General features: G+C 41.2%; 1 protein-coding gene across 7 annotated transcripts in view; it reads left to right on the forward strand.

The window, feature by feature from the left end:
• Window positions 1–19,623, forward strand: part of LOC110990663 (uncharacterized) — a 79,461-nt gene that overhangs the window by 22,552 nt on the left and 37,286 nt on the right. For 6 of the 7 annotated variants that reach the window (XM_022255747.2, XM_087134879.1, XM_087134878.1 and 3 more), the window contains 5 exons: window positions 1,990–2,181; window positions 2,949–3,069; window positions 3,759–3,893; window positions 11,103–11,290; window positions 17,256–18,133. In XM_022255747.2, the coding sequence (XP_022111439.2) occupies window positions 1,990–2,181; window positions 2,949–3,069; window positions 3,759–3,893; window positions 11,103–11,290; window positions 17,256–18,133 (1,514 nt within the window). The remainder of the gene's footprint in view (window positions 1–1,989; window positions 2,182–2,948; window positions 3,070–3,758; window positions 3,894–11,102; window positions 11,291–17,255; window positions 18,134–19,623) is intronic. The other variant, XM_087134881.1, reaches the window with a different exon arrangement.

Raw genomic sequence — 19,623 nt, forward strand, 5'->3', positions numbered from 1 at the left:
CACCCATTGGCGCAAACCGTATGCATAATATTGTTCTTGTGATATATGTCCGTCAGCTGGTACTATGGCCCCCCAACGCCAAGGCTGGCGACGGGGCTTGGTTTTTGTAATGCGTTCACTTCACTTCACTACTCTTCACTTCACCCACACGCCACTTGTTTACATGCACATATACATGTACTGTCAGTATTGTGCTTTACCCATCTGTAAAGGTGAAGTCCGTTCACCTGCCAAAGATGCTTCCAAACTTTTGTGGAGGTTTCTTTCGTCTGATAAAAAGGAGATATGAGAAGTGATGACGTTTGAGGCTTACAAACAAAAGAACTGATAAAAGAAGGTGACCCACCCCCAAAAAAACAAAAACAAAAAAAACAGGGTAGGGTTGTACATGTACATACTGTACATTTACATGTAGATCTGTACCTGAGTTCATGTACATTCACATCTACTTGTACGTATCTCTGCTGGTGGAAATGAGATCCAATCTCCTCAGCCCATATCTGTTTGCACGTTGCAGCAATTAACCATGGCTGTAAGTGTATAACGGAGGAATTATTTTAGTAACAGCATGTTGGGCAGATCCTGAAGGACTGATTCCCCTCTGGCATAAAGATTTTCACCATTGATAAAATGGCCATTTGCTGGACCCCGGTACATCTCGGTGTTCATCCACTGGTCATTGATACACAATGGCACGTGTTTCGGAAACACGTGGCTGGGGGGCATATAACTGGTTTACTGCAAAGAAAGCTTCTGTTATCAACTATGTAGGCAGACTTGAGTGGAGTGAGGGAGAGTTTGGTTCTTGGAAAAAATGAAAAGAAAAAGACAAAAATTGAAAAAAAAAGTGCTGGGAAGGGGATGACAATCACCAGTTTATGCGAAAATACACTGTGCCGTGGAATTAACCTCAGTCCACTGTTGCTACATTGTAGCTTGCCAGTTTGCTGCTGCTGAATGGGACATGTACTGTATGTACAGTATCTTTACCACTCCCCCTCCCCTCAGAAAGCTTTGCCCCCATTCTGGTGAAGTCTGTGTACACTTTATGTACCAGTACAGGTACATACAGTACATGTGCATGTACTGTACAATATACATGCACATGTACCGGTACTAGGAGGTCGACTTGAAATCATGGTAACATGACCAATGCCACAAAAACCTCAAGTTCTGCGCAATTTCATGGCTCTTTAGAGGAAAAAAAGTGAAGTCTGTGTTGTGTCATTTGCTTTGACAGGATATTGTTCTGTTGGCATGATATTGCACTGATAGGGTAATCTTGAAAACTGTTCAAGTTTAGGTTTACATGTGTTTTATGCATGTTGATGATTACAGTGTGTACATGCATGGGCACATTTATGTGTACACAATTCACATCTGTCTGGTAAATGTACTGTACATGTACATGTACCTGGTGTTCACTGTAGAGGTTCTGCTACATGTACAAGTAAGCTGTTGGCACCTAACCATCCTCAATCCTTCACCTGCCAAAGGACTGAAGACAGTTATGGCATTTTCCTGTAAATACTGTACGTGTACCGTACGTACCGGTACATACAGTACATGTACCTGCATAGTACATGTACATGTACACATAGGTGTACATTGTACATGCATGCAAAAGTAAGCCCGCAAAAGTTGTCTAAAAATAACAATCAAGCCTTGATAATGAGAGAAGCAGGTTGAGATACCGGTACATACATGCACGTAGGCCATTAACGTGCAAGTAACGCATAGATCATGGTTTTTGTCATGATCATAGCTTTACACATTGTACCGATATATGTTTGTTCAGATATAGTACATATCTTTATTTTGTTGTACAATGCACAGTATTAAGTTTTGTCAAGTGGATAACAGTGTATTACCAAATGATGCAACCAAAACAATATGTAGAAAAAAATCTACTGTATTCATGTTTTAGATTTTGGGACCAGTAGTAATATTTTCTCATTTGAGCAAGGGACTCTTTTCTTCCTTTGGCAGATTCCACCTACTCCTGTTCCCAGCTTTCCACGTCCTCCAGTAGGGACAGTATCCAGCTCTGGGTGGACTCCATCGATGGCCAGGAAGGGGACCCTGACATCACGTTGACCCCAGGACAGGTCAATGGGGACCACCGAAAAAGCATTGGCAGCTTGCTACCTGCCAACAGGAAGATTTCGGACTCAGGAAACGGTAGGTGTACCACCTAAGATTTCACCATGATTGGTGTAATTACCATACATGTATTATCTTCTTCGAAAAATAACTTTCCACATTCTCTCTTTTTGTCTGTTTGGGGTACATGTATACATACACGTACATTGAAGTTTTGCCATATTAGACATACCCTTTGTACTATCCATGCATTCATTTCCAATGTGAATTAATGCAGATTAAATCAGCCTTCCACAAACTTGGCATCCGCGGTCTCGCGATTGTCATTTTGAACACTATGCATGCATGGGCAAGACTCTGAATGATAAAATCTTGTATGCCATTTTCATTTCACAGCGAATCTTATTTATAAAGGAATTTCCGACTCTGTCTGATGTTTTGTCTATGACTTCTTACAAGGACAAAAACAGGGAAAGAAGAGGGGTGCGGGAATGCAGAATGACTGCTGTTCCTCAGTTATTCAGTTCAGGTTGTCTGAAATATCTTATGTCTTTGTCGATGGGCTGTGGGTAATTTTGAATACTGCAATGAGTGTGTGCGTGTGGGTTCTAATACTCAGTGACACATATTGTGCACATTGTACTGAGATATTGGCTCTTTAATTTCCTTGAAGGACATTTTGGCACTGGGTCTGTTTTCCTGGCCTTTTTGGAGTTTACGTTGGGCGCATGAAGAACAACACATCAGTTGAGGGATCAGGATGAATGTTTGTGTTTATTTGCTTGCACAGCTTTTTACTTGATTTGTTTGTTTTCCTGTGTCATATTTCTTCTGCTCCCCCCCAGGCATTCCAAAGCGCATTGTCGCTAGTGTCGAGGATGATCTGGGCTTGGGTGCTGATGCAGGTTCAGTCACAGGTTCCATCAAAGGCGAGGATGCCACGACCAATCAAGTCACAGGGCCGGGGTAAGAGAACTTCCCTACCATCTGCCATTACCTACCCCAACTTTCAAACCCTCTCATCCTTTTTTCCCCTCTAATATACTAGCTGTGCAAGTTTCTATGAGGTTGTTATTTATTTTTGTTTTGTTTTTTGAGAGACAGAGAAACACCTTTAGAAAAATAATCTTGTTTCAAAGTTGATTTCACTTATTACACATGTAGCTGGGCCGCTTCTGATGTGACTTGCCTCGGTAGTTTGGCCTTGCAGTACTTTTATCAGTTACTTGAACTGCCAGTAAAATGGAGATGTATACTACCTATGCCTGAATCAACTTTCATTTGGCAGTTGCATATGTTGTGAGAGCCAAAGATTGCTGTCACTTGTTATTGTTTTCAAATCATTTCACGGATGTTTTTACAGATATAGGAAACTTGCTTTTTAAAAGTTATTTGAAAATTTAGATCTGAGGCATGTACATGTAGTCTGTCGCAGCATCTCTCGGCATGTACTGTACCAAGTTGCTGTACTGAGTAGTAGATCATACATGTATATTGTGTGTACATTTCAAATGATCAATGTTTAAGTTAATGTACTGCTGTGGCACCTCCTCACACTGTAGTCTTTCCCAAAAGCTGAAACCTGGTGAACGTTCTAGAAAGTTCAACCACGCCACAAGATTAGTAAGGACTCTGCTTACATGTTTGCCTCTCAGGGGCAAAACGCTTGCGAAAAAGCTCACCAACAGCGACATCATCAACTTGGCAAACCAGACGAAGGCGCTCCAGAGTCGCCGAAAGCAGCTGCAGCGTATGGGGAGCAGTGCCATGTCCGATGCTTCAGTGGCCAGGTACCTGTGAATACCTTTACCAATTTTCTGGCTAGTCACCACTTTCCTCCTCAAAGATCACTACGTACAAGTACTTCCAAGCTGAACTAGACAGATTTTCGTAGCTAGATGCACACATTAGCTAAATCCCGGTCATAACAGTTTCCTAACTGTGGCATTTGTATGAGCAGCTCATTAGTGGGGCTGCTATTTCACTTCCACAGTTGGATTATGTGCATGCCCAAAAGATCTTTGACCTTGTAAATTAGGGGTGGGCTAGCCTGATGCCTTTACAGTGTTGCAGGTCATTGACCTGTTTTGTGTAATGTAAATTATTTCACATGACGCCAGATCAGAAAATACATGATTTTGTCATCTTGGAGAATAGTATACATGTATAATCATCACACCTATACATATCCAACCTGCACGTTGCATTGAACAGCAAAGAAATGTTAACTGGAGAATGTGGCTGAATATTCATGTTGAAAACTGACAACATTTAATACGTGTGAAACAGGGATAGAAATAGACAGCTGGCCACCAGGGTTATTTCAGCCCTTGGGTACATGTGTACATGTACGTGTTAAACTGCAGGGACCAGGGGCCATGGCCCACGGCCCACTGGCCAGAGGCTATTGATGAAAATTTGGGGAAAGAATTTGAAGGAAGTCATTTTATGTATGTCAGCATGCAGGGTTTTTTTCATAACATATATACTGTACACTGTATGTGTACCGTACATGTATTAACATGGACAAGCAGCTTACGGACTTAATAAGCTTACGGACTTATTAATTTTAATTGAATGTACTTGTATATGTAGGTGTTGGAAAAAAATTAAAGAATTGGAAAAAACATAAGCTTTTTGGGCGTTTTTATTCTCCTCGTCCCACATGATAATTTTTGTGTGGGCATGGACAAGGGCCACAAAAGTGTGGTGGGGTAATTTTTGTAGCCAGATGCTACTGGCAGTTTTAGTAACTTTTTTTGCAGCAAAATGATTAATATATGTGGTTGTATTCACGTACTGGCACACTGAAGGTATTTTGCTTTAAAAAATCTTCAAGAGCTCAAAAACTGCATCTGCATGTACTGCTGGTTGTGTCAATGACTTGTGGGCATTGCATAAGTTAAATGTCCCGTTGCTCTGTTGTTAGCCTCTGCCCACATTGATATTCCCTTACGTGTCTCATCAGATGTGGCCGTTCTAGCCCGTCAACCTTGAGGAGGAACACACACTGTCCTTTTCTGTTAAGTGCCTGCAGCAGCATCATGGGGTATCATTGCAGGGTATTCTCTTCACTCTTTGATGCAATCAGTGTCCACTTGATTGGAATAATAGTGGGGCATCCACTCTTCATAGCCATTTGTCACAGTGACAGCTGACATTTTCCTTGACTGAGGAGTAAATTCCCCTGTGTGTCCCTGTCCATTCTGTCTTTTTTTCCCACCTTGTTGGCATTTTTCACAGTTCAAGATTTTGGCCTTGAGTGACAAATTGTTTGTGTCATTAGTTTTGCTTGATTTTCCCTTGGTAGATGATGTCTAGAAGATGTTGAATAAAATGGTGAAGCCAGCAGTTCCTTCATACACCCTGGTAGTGCTTTTTCAAGCTTAAGATAAAAGGTCTCTGCTGAACTAAAATGTTTTCTGCACCAAATTAAGCAGACAAAAAATGGATGAGAACAAAGATTACATGTATGTCACTCAGAGGCCTATTTCAGAGCCAAAAGTCATGTATTCTATCAAAGAGATATTTTTCTTAGGCCCTAATACATGAACTCATTCAGATTAGAAATCTGGCCTTATGCCAAAAAAAGTCTCGTTTTTCCTGGAAATGATGTACATACACATATTTATTCCCATTCATAAATAACTTTTTATTCAAAGAGTCAAAAGTAATCACCATATGATGGATTTCCAACAATTTTGTTCTAAAACTTCGCTTTTATTTTTCTGAACATCCCTTCCATTTCATTGTATATTCCTTTTGAAAGTTGTCCAATAAAATCCCCTTCAATGAACTTGGCACACGTGTGGTGCATCGCGTGCACAGAGACTCCTGACCAATCAGATCCGATTAAACTGTCTCGTATCCATGTGCCAGCGCGTGATTTATGCAGTGGGCATTATCAAATGTTAATACATGGTCATGTGGCACGTTTCAACCAATAGGAATAGAAAAACTGTCCAAGGTATTTATGAATAATATATTGAAATAATTTATTCATTTATAGAGCACAAATTTCCTACCCTTAGATGTACATGTACGTTGAAATGCACTGTACAATTAATGTGGTCCAGCTGATGGCATACAAGGGTGTTGCAAGGAGCCACCAAACAACCCACATCCACCTACTGTACATCTGTAGAGAGGAGACAGTGAGAGAAGCAGTTACAGTTTTAGACGTGGGAGGAAAAGTGCAGGAGAACATTCTGGATAAAACCCAAGCAATCGGGTAGGGATCGAAAACCCAATCCACAGGTGGACTGAGCATGGATTCAAACCCTTGCCGCAGAAGTGAAAGGCAACGAAAAAACTACTTTACCAACTTGACTCCAGTGTTCATGTATGTACATGTACTTATTTGTGACTGCACATAGTTGCAATTTTACATGTACATAATGCACAGTGTACAGATGCTTTGCACAACTGCTCTTAACCTGTGAAAGTCAATCATGCATGCATGGGCTGTAGGGTAAGCTGAACGCATGGTGTCATCATGGACATAGTATTTTGTGTCAAGTTTAATAGAGGTCCCACTTCCAATTATACCTCCCCAAAAATCAACATTTTTCAGTATTCAGGGATTGCAGCACATACGTACTGGTACATGCACCATACATGTGTACACATGTCATATGAACAGTGCAGTATTTCCTGGATAAGTGTTAGGTGTCAGTGTCATTGTGGTGAGAAAAAGCAAACAGACATCGCACTGTATCACAGATATTATTAGCATTCACAGTCAGTTGGCCTGAGGTAGATGATTAGCATGGATTAGTGGTGTTGATGATAATGTGCTGGTGTACTCATGCTACTGGTCCCTCTGACCACACCAAGCATTTTGAATCAGGATGGAAGAGAGGATGGTAGGAACAAGTTTTGCACCGATTATTTCACCATATGCAACAGTTGATTCAGTTGTCGATGATACTGGTACATTTAATATTTATGCTCGTACATGTACGTACATGTACACTGTCTATGCATCCCAGCTTCAAAGATGATTGTACCTGCACATGTGGGGGGGGGACTTGGTACATGTATTTGTAACGTATCTGGCATGTCTGGGGTTGTGCCCCACACAGGACCTTGGACTAGACAACATTGCCGAGTTCATTGCTGGAGTTGAATGAGTGACGCTATTAATTATCTCTAACAGCTGTTGGGAAAACTATTTAGCCAGGTGTGGTATCAGGAGAAGTTGACACAGATCCAACTTAAAGTTCATTACAGTTGCAAAGTTGATCGTGAAAAAATTAAAACGGTCATGGATTTCTTGTTTTGTTGTGTTTAATTTTTTTTTGTTTTTTTTTAAGGGTACGTGGGGGTTGTTTTACATGTGGCTTTGTCTTGGATTGTGAAAATTGGTATCACATTGAATAATTGTTCTTCCTCGTTAAGTCGATTTTTTTAAAAACCTGTATATAAATGTACGCCACTGTATATAAATATGTAAAATTATGGTTAGTTGTTACACATGTACATACAGTCACCTGTGCATGCAAACGTTGAACGGCATCACTGAATCAGGAAGTTTGATGGTTTACACAAGTGGTTTCAGGATAATGTGTACTGTTTGCACGCTTGGCTTTTGTATGAGAAAATTTTTTTAGTTTGGCTCACTTGAGCCATCAGGAAAGTAAAAAGTGTACATGTACTGTACATTATTTGTGGCCCACTCTGTGAAAATGAGGCACAAAGCAATTTCCTCAGTAATTTTGTTTGTTTACATCAGACAAAAGGAACAACTTTAGCTTTTTGTATTGACATATGTGTACATGCATATTTCTCAGTTTTTGTGATCTGTTCATTCTCCTATCTTTCAATACGGGCGGTTCACAATAGTGCGCCTCCAAGAGTTTGCAACGCGTTGGCCAATCACAACGCGCGAAATTTGTCGACCCTTTCCAAACGCGCATTAGGTCGACAAATTTCGCGCATTGTGATTGGCCAATGCATTGCAAACTCTTGGGGGCGCACTATTGTGAAACGCCCATATTGTCTAAAATCTTTTTCTTTTCTTTTTTTGCATTCTTAACAATCTCCCTCATGCACTGTGTTGTCATCGTAGCAGTTACCCATAAATAGCTGAGTCTTTTTCAAGACTCGTGATTGCTTTCTGCTTCATTTTCCTGCAGTTTTTAAAATCCACTACATTTTTGCAGGGTTCCCGGGGCCTGGAAAAGTCATGATAAACTCATTGAAATTTATTTTAGTTTTCCATGCCTGGAAAAGTCATTGAATTTTGTAAAAATCACTAAAGTCATGGAATTTGTGCGTGATTTCTATTATCAGAAATAAGTGCATAAAATGCGTGATTTTATTTGCAACTTTAAAAGTCTGATAAGTCCAAGAAATTGCATTATTGGGTCATGGATTTTCATAATTTGGTCTTGGAAAATCATGGAAAAGTCATGGAATTTAATTGTCCTGGAGGTGGAGGAACCCTGTTCTTGAGCTACATGCACCTTGGGTGCATCTATTATATACGTATGTTTTATGTATTGATATCCTGTGAGGATGTGAAACAGGGAACCTACCCATACATGTGCAACTGTACAGGTACAAATACACGTCCTGCTGGAGCTTCATTTATGTGCATGAAGACAGATAGCTGTTCCTCCCCCCCTGCCTATTTGATCTTGTGGCCTTTAATACCTTTGCTGATGAGATTCTGATGAGGCCATGGCATCACTTGGCAACCATAGATATAAACCCACCTGCTTCTGAATCAGAGAGATCATCTGTAGAGTAAATACATTGGCTCCCTATTGCCTCAGAGAAACATGAGGTTTGGAAGAGATATTGAATCGTTCTTGAGTTCATTCACATACATGTACTGTACGTACATGTACCTTCATACGGGGCACGTGCTTGCATGCGCGTGTGTTCTGCATAGTCTATGCAAGCACCATAAAGATGTATCTCCTCTGATAGGATAGATTTATCCAATCTCACTATCAGAAGAATTATTCCCTATTTCAGCCCCAAAGTGTCAAGTACATTTAGACAAATGACGGAGTTTTAAACGTCAGAATGTGCACACATTGAACTTTGTAGCGCACAGGAATGTGTATGCTGCAAATGTTACCCCGTGTTCAAAACATCTTGGTTTCAAAGTAGTTCGTGTGTAGCTAAGCGTATAGCCCTACGCGCATCGCCCTACTGTGTGCCTCACTCCGATCAGGTGACATGTGGAAGGAAGTATTTGCATGTATACTTGTACACACTTACTGTACATGTACATGTATAATGTACAGTGTAAGCGTTCATATTCAATAGGACAAACTAGCTTTTATCTTCACTTGAAGTCCACAAGGGATTGCCACTGATTTGCGAGGGCACTTACTTCTTAGGGCTTAATTTGGTGGAAAATCGTATTTAATAAGCTAGTGGCCTGTCAAGGTTGAGTTTGGCATTGTCCGTCTGAAGCCTCCTCTGAGGAAATGCAAGCAAATTGCCCCGACTCCAAACCAGTGTCTATCAATGTGCTTGATTGAATGAGTTGGGTACAATCAGGCTTGGAATCCTTGGGCAATTACAGTTTGACTCAGCAGATTTGGGTTACTGTCTTTGTGAGGGTGAAATGGTAGGGTCTGGGGGGGGCATCTGTGGACATAACACGCTTTCCTTGGAAGAGATTGTGACTTCATAATAAAGGGACTACATTAAAGAATGCGTGTGTCATGTTTGAGACCAGAGGCATTGCTTGAAATGCTCCTTGGCATGCCTTCATGGAAGATTTATCGTGCATCCACATTTAGGCTTACATGCACATGCACATGTATACGTAACTTCACAGGCATTTCACGGAAGAGAGGGGTGTGTCACACTTTTCCATTAGTCAGTTTTGTCGGCAAAATCACAGTGCTGTCGGCAGGAATGGAGAATGAAGGGTAACGGAAGGGGAGCTTACATGTCAGGTCGGGGAAACAGACTATCATTACACCCGTGAAATTTGCTGATACAATGTAACTCGGCAGATATTATGATGGCACTTCCCCTCTCCCATTTGAAATGGTCTAGTGAAGCCTGTGCATAGTTGAAGTACTCGTATTGACATGCACAATGTTGTTGTTTTGATGGAATGAGAACATTGACAGTGAAATGTCTGTGGATCAGTACCACTCTGTGGAATTTGAGAAAAGCAATCCAGTCAAGTTCACGTATACTTGATCATCAGGAAGATCACACCTATAGAGTTCAGGGAAGGTGTGAACTGTAAGCAGGATAATGACTGCTTGTGAGTGTCGTGGTACAAAGTGCACAGCTGTCGTGTTTGAATGTGCACATTTTGGAGTAAGTACTACTGTTGGGCTTACACTTAAACCTTAACTCCTCAGTAATTCTTTGGCCAAAAGTTCTCAACACACAACAAAGCACCATTCGTAAACTCCTTATCTGTGGAATAACCCAGGACACATTTTCACACTTCAAACAAAAGTGGGGATAATATGTGTAAATAGTGACTGGGCTATGCAGATCTTAATACATGCATCATGCAGCAGTACATAAGCTCACGAGCGCAAAATCTACTGTACAGACTTCTCCAGCTGCCAGAATTGTAAGCCTCCACTGCAGTGGTCCCCAAAGCCTCACACACAGGTTGCATTCACGTACATGTACATATGTAAAAATCCATTGCTCTTCTGCCAAATATGCCCATTCTCTACACCTCAAGTTCAATGTTGCACATTTCCCCCATGTTGCCTACTTCAGAAGATTGCTTGTGCATGGCACATGAATCCCAGAATAAAGAAATTGAGTCAGCTGTGCTGTTTGAAACTTTCATGAAACTGGCAAACCACAAGTTCATATTCTTCTCTTATGAAAAGAATTAAAAATGAAAATTCATTTGTGATATCTTGTAATGTAAGAACATTGGTCCCACTGCTATGGTAGGAATTTGTTTGAAGTTCTCTCATATATGGCTGTTTCTTTCCTGAAGTTTGAAGTCATGTACAGTTGCTGTCAGTGTTTTTCCCTTTCCTTTAATACAGTGTATCCGACCTCCTTTATGCCCGCAACGACCCGGAAGAGCTGCTGCTGAGCCTGGGCTTTGGTGGGGGGAAGGAGCCCAACCCTTTGGACCGAATTCCTGGTCGCTTCCTGCAGCAACCATCCATGGCTCAGGGCATCAGCGTTGACAATTACCTGATGCTGTCAGAAACTCAGGACCAAAAATATGGTGAGGTGCTTTTTTTTCCATCTCCGTATTTTGGAAAAGGTACGTTCCCATTGGACTTTCTCTTGGATGTATTGGTAAGACTTACAGTAGCCATTGGTCAGTGGTCAGACCTCAGTTTGCACTTTAAGCTGCCCCAAGTCACTTGGCTAGAGCTGGCGATAATGCAAGGGTTCATTGAATCCTCCAGCTGGTGGCTAGATTCATTTCTTTGAAATGCATTGCTGGCTGTAGCCAAATAATACGGACCCAGCATTAAAGAGGTAAAGGACAAACATGTAAAGCAAAGGTAATCACCTGATCAGCCAAAAACAGGTTGCCCACTCACTTGTTGAACTTGCACTCTCCTTCACTGCATACGCTGCAGTGCTTGTTGTTAAAAAAGGTTTGGCAAACAAAATCTTCCAAATAAGCAAAGGAAATGAAATACATCCCTACAGGTACATACATGTACATATGTGTAAGTCAGAAAAAACTTCTGGTCCTCTGCGAAATTATTCTCGCTAGATTATGGCTCGGGTTGAGCAGTGGGCAAGCATCCAGAACACCCTAACAACGGAATGAGATAGTAATTATCAGTACAGGCTACAACCCTACAGTGTCTACCAATGGTCTCTGAGTAAAGTAATATTTAGTACCACAACAATGAATCTCTGTGGCTTATAGACTTCTAAAAGGCCAAAAAAGCATGATAACCAAAATAGAAAGACCTTGGTACAAACTCTTACATTTCAGGATATTAAATACTGTGCATCTTTATGTGCATCTCCTTCTGTTGAAATGGAAGAGTGTGCACGACCCACCTTTTGTTTTCATTTTGAATCCACCCAATTGAAGTGTGGATATTTACCTTTTAATTTGATAGCCAATGGATGGAAAGCTTCTTGCTGCCCAGTCCACTACTTAGGCTCTTTCCATCCATTGACCCAGTTTTGGCTTAATTTATGGAGTAGGGACACAAACAGAGAGGAGAACTTAGGGTAGGTTTTGTGTAGCAGAGGATGTGTCGTTGCCACGGCAATGTACCGGTAGCATCACTCTCAGCTTGTTCATTTCAGCAGGCTGCCCCGGCACTCTTGGAGCGCGTGCCATTTGTTTGTTTCAATGTGGCATTAACGCACCACTTAGGAGTGCAGCTGTAGAGCTAATTCTCCAATCAATCACAAACCGCTCTTTTTTACTTATATGAAACATTCTGAGGATTTTAATAATCCTTACAGAGCCTTGCCGCTTTGAAAAGAAACCAAAATTACATGTATATATGTTTGTTGTTTAGTGTCAGTCTTCACTTGCGTTTGTACGATTATCATCTTACAATATTTCATGGATGCTGAACAAAATGAATGAATCAAATTTGTCATTTTACTGTGTAGATAATGGGGACATACATGGACATGTTCCTCACAAAAGATCATTTGCTGACATGGAATTGTCCAAATTTCCTGCTTAGTTGGAGGATTTCAAGGTGACAGCACACAGACTGTTTCTTTCTCCTCTCCTTGTTTGGCTACTGGTGCCATTGTCATCGTCAGCAGGATGCTTGTTGCTTTGGCAACTCGAGAAACGGGCCTGATATCACCTTCCTGAAGTCCCCCGCCCTTCCATTTGAAAGAGTGGCCGGCCGATAAAGCTATTTGTCCAAGGAAAGCCTTCCTCCGCTGCGATGACAGCGGGGCAGACAGCCTGCTGCATCACTCAATCATCCAAGCATTAGTTTGTTGACAGAATGGATATTTCGGGACTGGAAATTTATTGACTGGGCCTGTCAGGCCTCGAAGAGCCTGCATTGTGCTGGAATCCAATCGCAGTCTGCATCAGGACTCGCTCTCTTGAGAGCATTCAAAGTTTTGGATTGATCTTGAAAGCACTTAAGAATTATTGACCAATTTGTTTTTCCTCGCCCAATTCATTTTTTTGCATCCGCAAAAGCTCAGTCCAGGATTTCTGCATGCGAGAGACAAGGGAGAAAACTTGATTAGTTACGTTAAGGACAATGGAGTCTCACACCACTGATTTGGCATGTTATTTCCCTTAGTAAATGCACATTGAGCATACAGTAGGTTTCTTTGCACTGGAAGTAATTTTGAAGGATTTAGAAATAGGGTACATGCCAGGCATGTGATTTCTCAGGAATTTTTTTATGGATTTTAGGATATCTTGCTTCAAAATTTCGGATGCACATTCTGTGTTTTGGTACTTAAGGAAACTCTGGGGCCTGAAAATTGTGAGAGAACTCACGCCTCGCTAGCTAATCCGCCCTGAGTACACCCTCACCAGTGAAAGAAAGACGGATGGTACTAAGTTTTCCAACTGGGTTCCGGTACACGTTTGGCATGCATGTAAAGACCATACATTCCTCACTAAATTTGTTGCACATACTCAGCGTGCTACGCAACAAATGCACATAAACTTGCGTGCCTGTGCAGCGAGTGCATACAATAGTACTGTCAATTTCATTTCAAAACATGCCGTCTTTTTTTCCTGCTTGGAGCGGATAAAATCCCTGAAAACCAGTCATGATGCATATTTACTTGTAGCCTCAACCACTCTGCTATAAGTTTTGTGGAATTTTTTTAATCCCTTCAATCTCACCCTGATACATCTGCCAACACATGTGCCAAGAGAGTTAGTTTTGAGGAGCTTGATAAAAGTGTGCAGTTACAGTATGTAGTCTTTCCAAGTCACGAAAATGGAAGTACTAATCACTATGCTGCTTACATGTACATGAATAAGCAGTGAACAAGTTCATCATGGTCATTGATGATGCAGCAAGGAGACTTACGTACCAGGTACCGTCACTTACGGGATCCTTCAAGGAAGACATTCATTCTAAGAAGCACTTCCATTGTACAGTATGTTCATGCATTTCTGACAGAAAAGATTACATGTAAATGCCGATACATTGTGCATGCAGCCATCCATTCATTTTTCCAATGGCATACAGTGTCATTATCTAAAATTAAGCATTTGTACTGACTGCCTGCAGATTGCAGATCTTCAGAAATTGGATTGGGACTTGGGAGTCTATTTGTTTGGCACAGCTATCATGATTTACCAATCGGTCTGGTTATCATCAAAGCTATTTTTTATTCTATGGACGTCATTCGTGAGATAATGCTGCAGTCACCTGTGCTTTGCACTTTCGCCGTTCATTTTTTGTCAGCAGTTTTTCCATCTGCAATGGTTATGCGATACTAAAATAAACAAAACAGTTACCAATTAAAATTATGGCATTGAGTTACTTGATATGAATTGATACTTCTGGGCTATATTAAGCCAATTTGTTTGAGCTCTTTTTGGGGGTCGTAGTGCTCATACATGTAAGTAACTTTTTTTAAAAATGAACTTACTCGTGAGGATATATATACATGTACAAATACAAAGAATCTAGATATAACGAAGCTGAAATTGTTTTTCATGGTAAGAAATTGCTACAAGTATCCGAATGTTATTTCCAGTTTTCCAGTGAAGCTACGTGTACATGTACATGGACCATTAATTACATGTATACCGGTAGGCCATGTACCTGTTTTTGAGACAGGAATTTCCTTGATGGCTTTCACCATTTGACTCTCAAATTTCACCCTTTCATTTGTTGGGATAGGGATGGGACGCCACTTTTTTGGTTTGACTTCTAAAATGGTCAGTTCATACGTGTTATTTGATTTGAAAAAATCATTTTTATGTAGAGCTAATGTTCTACCAGTTGTGTGTTGGGAAAACTGCACAATACCAAGTGTCCTTCAGTGTTGTTTTGTTATCTTTGAATTTGGCACGCTCTAACTTTTTTCTCCCATAATATTGTATGCAGTCACTTTACTGAGTGTGCATTGTACATGTACATTTGGGATCTCAGGATCTCACGCAATCAAACAGAAAGTGACTGTAAATTTTCTCCACTAATCAGTGTCTCCAGCTTTGTTTGATGTTGGGCCCTGATTAATACATTGACTTTTTTTGGGGGGGGGCCTGAGCTTTTCTTCAGCCTGTTTGCTCAAAGCAAACAGGCCTGATGAGAATCTTGTTTGCTGGCAAGGGGCCCTTGAGGACTCTTGTCGCTACTGATTTGCAAACAGACCGTGAGAAGGCAAGAGAGAAACCTTTTTAAAAAAACGGGCCAGGTCCTCATTTCGAGAGCTGAAATGCTTCATGTCCTTAGTTCTCTCGGGGGACGGAGTTGCAGCTAAGCGTGCAAGTAGATGTTTGTCGGTTGTGGCTTAACAGTGCGCACATCACAAGGATCATCCTGATCAGTCGTATTTTCAGGTTGCTCAGGGGAAGTGGCCTACATTAGGGAGACAGAAGCAGTAAACACTTCTACAGCTGGTGCATGGTACATTTGCTACATGTCCGTGATGCTGTGTTCACTGTTGACTGGTGCAGAAAATTTGGGAACTGTTGATATTGCAGCAAACAGATATTATTGTATGACCAGATGTTTACAGAAATATCCAGGTTTTACTTTACATGTACCTCCCTAAGAAACAAATCAAACACCATACATGTATCTCACAAACTGTGTTTACGTACATGTACAAGTACATGTACATTGTTTCTGTAGTAACTTGAGAGTTTGTTGTCCAAGTTTGATGATGGTCTTTTTTTCTTTTGTGTGTGGCTCTAGTCATGGGTACTTATTTTGTTACAAAGATGCCACCATGAAAATGAGAAAATGCAAGATCTATCCTCATCTTCTTTGAATTATTAGATCTTGTACTTTTTATAAATGGTGAACTTCAGATTTGCTAGGGGTTTTTTCTTCTGTTTTCCCCAATGCAAGTTTGCTTGTGTTTAAAAAGTAGCCCCCAACTTTAAAATGTAGCCAGCAAGTTTGAAACTCTTGGTGCCACTCTTTATAGTACATTGTGAAATATTTTAATTATACAGCATAATCCTGATAAAAAAAAGCTGTTGAAGATTATCCATAATTGCTTCGTGCTCCAAAGATGGCAAAGCTGCCAAGATGTGAACTACATAGATTTTGACAAGGTTCCTAAATAACAACATGTCAACTTTACGCATGGTTGGAGCTCTACACTGTTGCAAGAATCCAAAACTTGATGTTTTCCCACGGCAGTACCTGATGGATAAGTTTGACATCACAGTTGATGTCACCTGCCTCTTGTGATTTATGTTCTCCAGTCTTAGAATGCTTGCAAGTGTGAAGTTCAGAAACATTTGTCAAAATGGTCGAAAGTTTTGCCCACTGCATTTACAGTTTCAAGAGATCAACGGATGGCCAGTGGCATTTGAAGAGTCAACAAAGATAGCAAATATATGCTCATCCAAGGAACACAGGATTGACCTTTAGGAGAGGGAAGATTTTTATGATGTGTTACACTGGCAATTCACAGCAAGTTGTAGATCATGTACATAGATGTAACTCTGTGTACAGTAGAACCCTTTTTAGTAACACTTCAAAATGTGACACAGGCATCTTCTAGTATAAAGTGTTCCAGCTGTCAGTCACTATTATTGCCAAAAGCCATATATTTGCAAAATTTGGCTATGATTGCTTTAGCAGTAGCACTGCGTAAAAAGTGATTTCTTTTGTTTTCTTCTTTGTCTGAAACCTTGGCGGATATTCAAAATGTTCAGCTGGAGCCTTGACATGTAAGCATGCTTGGTTCTAAAAATCACAGAAAGCTCAACGTTTCAAAATGTACTCTCTGCTGGTCTCTCAGGGAGATTGTTGAAACAGCACATCTCTTGAAACATACAGTACGTACATGTAAATGCATGTGAATCTTGTCTTCCAGAAGAGAACCACTTCGCTACATGAATATACCAAAATCTTGCCACTTTGCAGATTTCTGTGCATCATTTGTAATGTACAGAAAATTTCTGAATTCCTCTCAGTGTGTCACTGGTTAGTGGCCTTTGAAAAATGGCCGATTTTCTGGGAGAGAGGATGTTGCAGAGTTTGAATTTGAAAGAGAACTTCTACAATTTCTGTTTACATACACAGGGTTCAGTCTCCATGGTGGGCTGCGAGGTCTTGGAGCTGTCCTCCAACAGTCAATGTGTGCTATCACCCCTTCAGCTGAGCAGCTGGTTTGTCAGACGGATGTGGGCGGAGTTATGAGCTGGCCTACCAGTAGAGGTGAGAAGTCAGTAAGCCCAGTAGCAGGAAATCAACCATTAGCAGAGCCGGTAAGACAAGGCACCCTGTCAGTTAGGCCAGTCAGCCCAGGTGGCGAATTGCCAAGAACAGATTTACAAGTACTCAACTTGCAGCCAGATTCAGTCGGTGAAACTGACCTCACAAGACCAAGAAGTGGACTGAATATCTCCCATAAAGCCAAAGATGCATCCTCTCCCACCTCTCCATCATCCAGTCACAGTACCAGTTCTGTTTCCTTGAGCCCAGCTATTGAAAATGAGCCCAATGAGTGTGTTTTCTCAGGTCAGGTCAGGGTTAACTCCTTTGCAGACTCATCCCATGGATACGAGTTTGTCAGTGACTCCTCGGACTCAGACTGGGATTATGAGGAGGTGGATTCCAGTGCCGGCAGCCTCAGGCCGGCAGAGGAGCACCGGCGGTCGCGCCTGACTCGCATGGTGATGCCGGAGCCCTTGCTTCCCCCAGTCCGCGAGGAGCTGGAAGTGAGCCAATCAGTCCAGTCAGTCAGGCCTCCTGCTGTCATCCAAGACCCCAGTGTGGAGCGAGACTTGCAGTGTGACCCGCGGGAAGGAAGAAGCGGAACCGGGAACCAGCCTTTGACTGAGGGAAGCTCACCAAAGAGAGGAGTGGAACTTAGCACTTGTGAGAAGAGAGCGTCACAGCATTCTGACAGACCTACCCACCGTCTTGCTCATAACCAAGAGTCATTTGAGATTGAAGAGGTGAGTTTGAAGAGAGGTGGGACTTGTACCTTTCTGCGGGATTTACAGGGGTAACTTTAATCATTATTTTAGAATTGCCACTACCACGCATCTTGGTAAGATAATACCGTTGTTCCTGTAACCTGATTACATCCCTTGAAGAAAATCATGTGAACTGTCAAATTTCATATCAGTTTTAAATCAAAATGAATGTAGTGCGTCTGTCAGTTATTCTTTTACAGCACGCCAGCATTTTCAATATTGGCAATTCTGTGTGTAATTTTTTAACGTATCTGTTGGAAATTTCCAGGCTGCAAAGCAAAATGTGATGTCTTTTTTAAAGGCATCTTTCAAAGATCTGAGGCTTGGCCTTTAATAACGAGCAGTGCATATCTGTGATCTTTATATTTATAAATGCTTATGTGAAGAAACTTAAAAGTTGGCACACATACATGTAGATGTACATACATACTGTATATGTAAGTTGTCATTTCAGAATATGTGAAGTTGTGTACATGTACATGAGGTTTGGAGATATTAATCTCACTCGAGTTGTAGAGAATGTTACTTCGGAGCATTATTGAATAAATGTCATTAAGGCAAAGCCAAACTCCGCTGGGTTAAATTGCCCGTAACGCATGCCCATTGTGCTGTCATGCACGTTGTTGATCAAATTCACTGCGCAGAAAAACATTGCTGAAGGCTTTGTGTGGTAATTGAATCACTGAAATTGTTAGTGTACAGCTAATGTATCTCCTGTTTTGCTCAGGGTTCTGAAAGGTCTGGGGTCCCAGAGTGCACTTGTAGAGTTCTTTCATTTTGCTGTGGCTGACATCTGCTGTTTACAAGCTCTTCAACTACATCTCAGCCAACATACCGTAATCTTACTTTGCCATTTCACAAAAGCCATGTTTTTCAGAGTTTTTTGGAGAATCCTCAAGGCATAATCTTGGGAATTGGTACATGTTCAGAGTCTTGACATACGGTAGCAGGGGTGAACTTTCACTCCTTGAGGGGGCTTTTGTGACTTGTTTTCATCTTGTTTTTGGTCACTCAGTGCATTTCCTTCCCACGGAGGGCACTGTGCATCTCAGCAGGGGCAGCCATTGGTGGGCACCTTTGTTCGCATTTCACTGCTGTGCAAATTATGTGTAGTAGATCAGGAGAGGGTGAAACCAGAGTTTTTAGGGTTCTCCATGTTTTCTGTTGGACAACTAAAGCAGGCATTGTCTGTTTAAGTACATAAGGAAAGGGGAGGGGGTCAAGAATAAGACTTCATTCTTCTCATCTCCAACTGCCCAAAGTCATCTTGATTGAAGGAGCAAACAGCTCTATAAAGATGCTGTTTGCATGTAGATGCTCATCCTGACTTTCCAGACATTTCACCATTAATACATGTACTCGTACCTTAGAGCTTTGTAGCAATTTTGATATTGACATGTACACGTTCGGTATGCATATTGTTTTTACTGTTCGTTTGACACAGACAAAGTAAAATATGGTAGAATTGA

The sequence above is a fragment of the Acanthaster planci genome, linkage group LG03 (assembly GCF_054643075.1).
Source record: "Acanthaster planci isolate LZ-2023a linkage group LG03, COTS_SCS, whole genome shotgun sequence".
In the NCBI taxonomy this organism is placed as follows: Eukaryota; Metazoa; Echinodermata; class Asteroidea; order Valvatida; family Acanthasteridae; genus Acanthaster; species Acanthaster planci.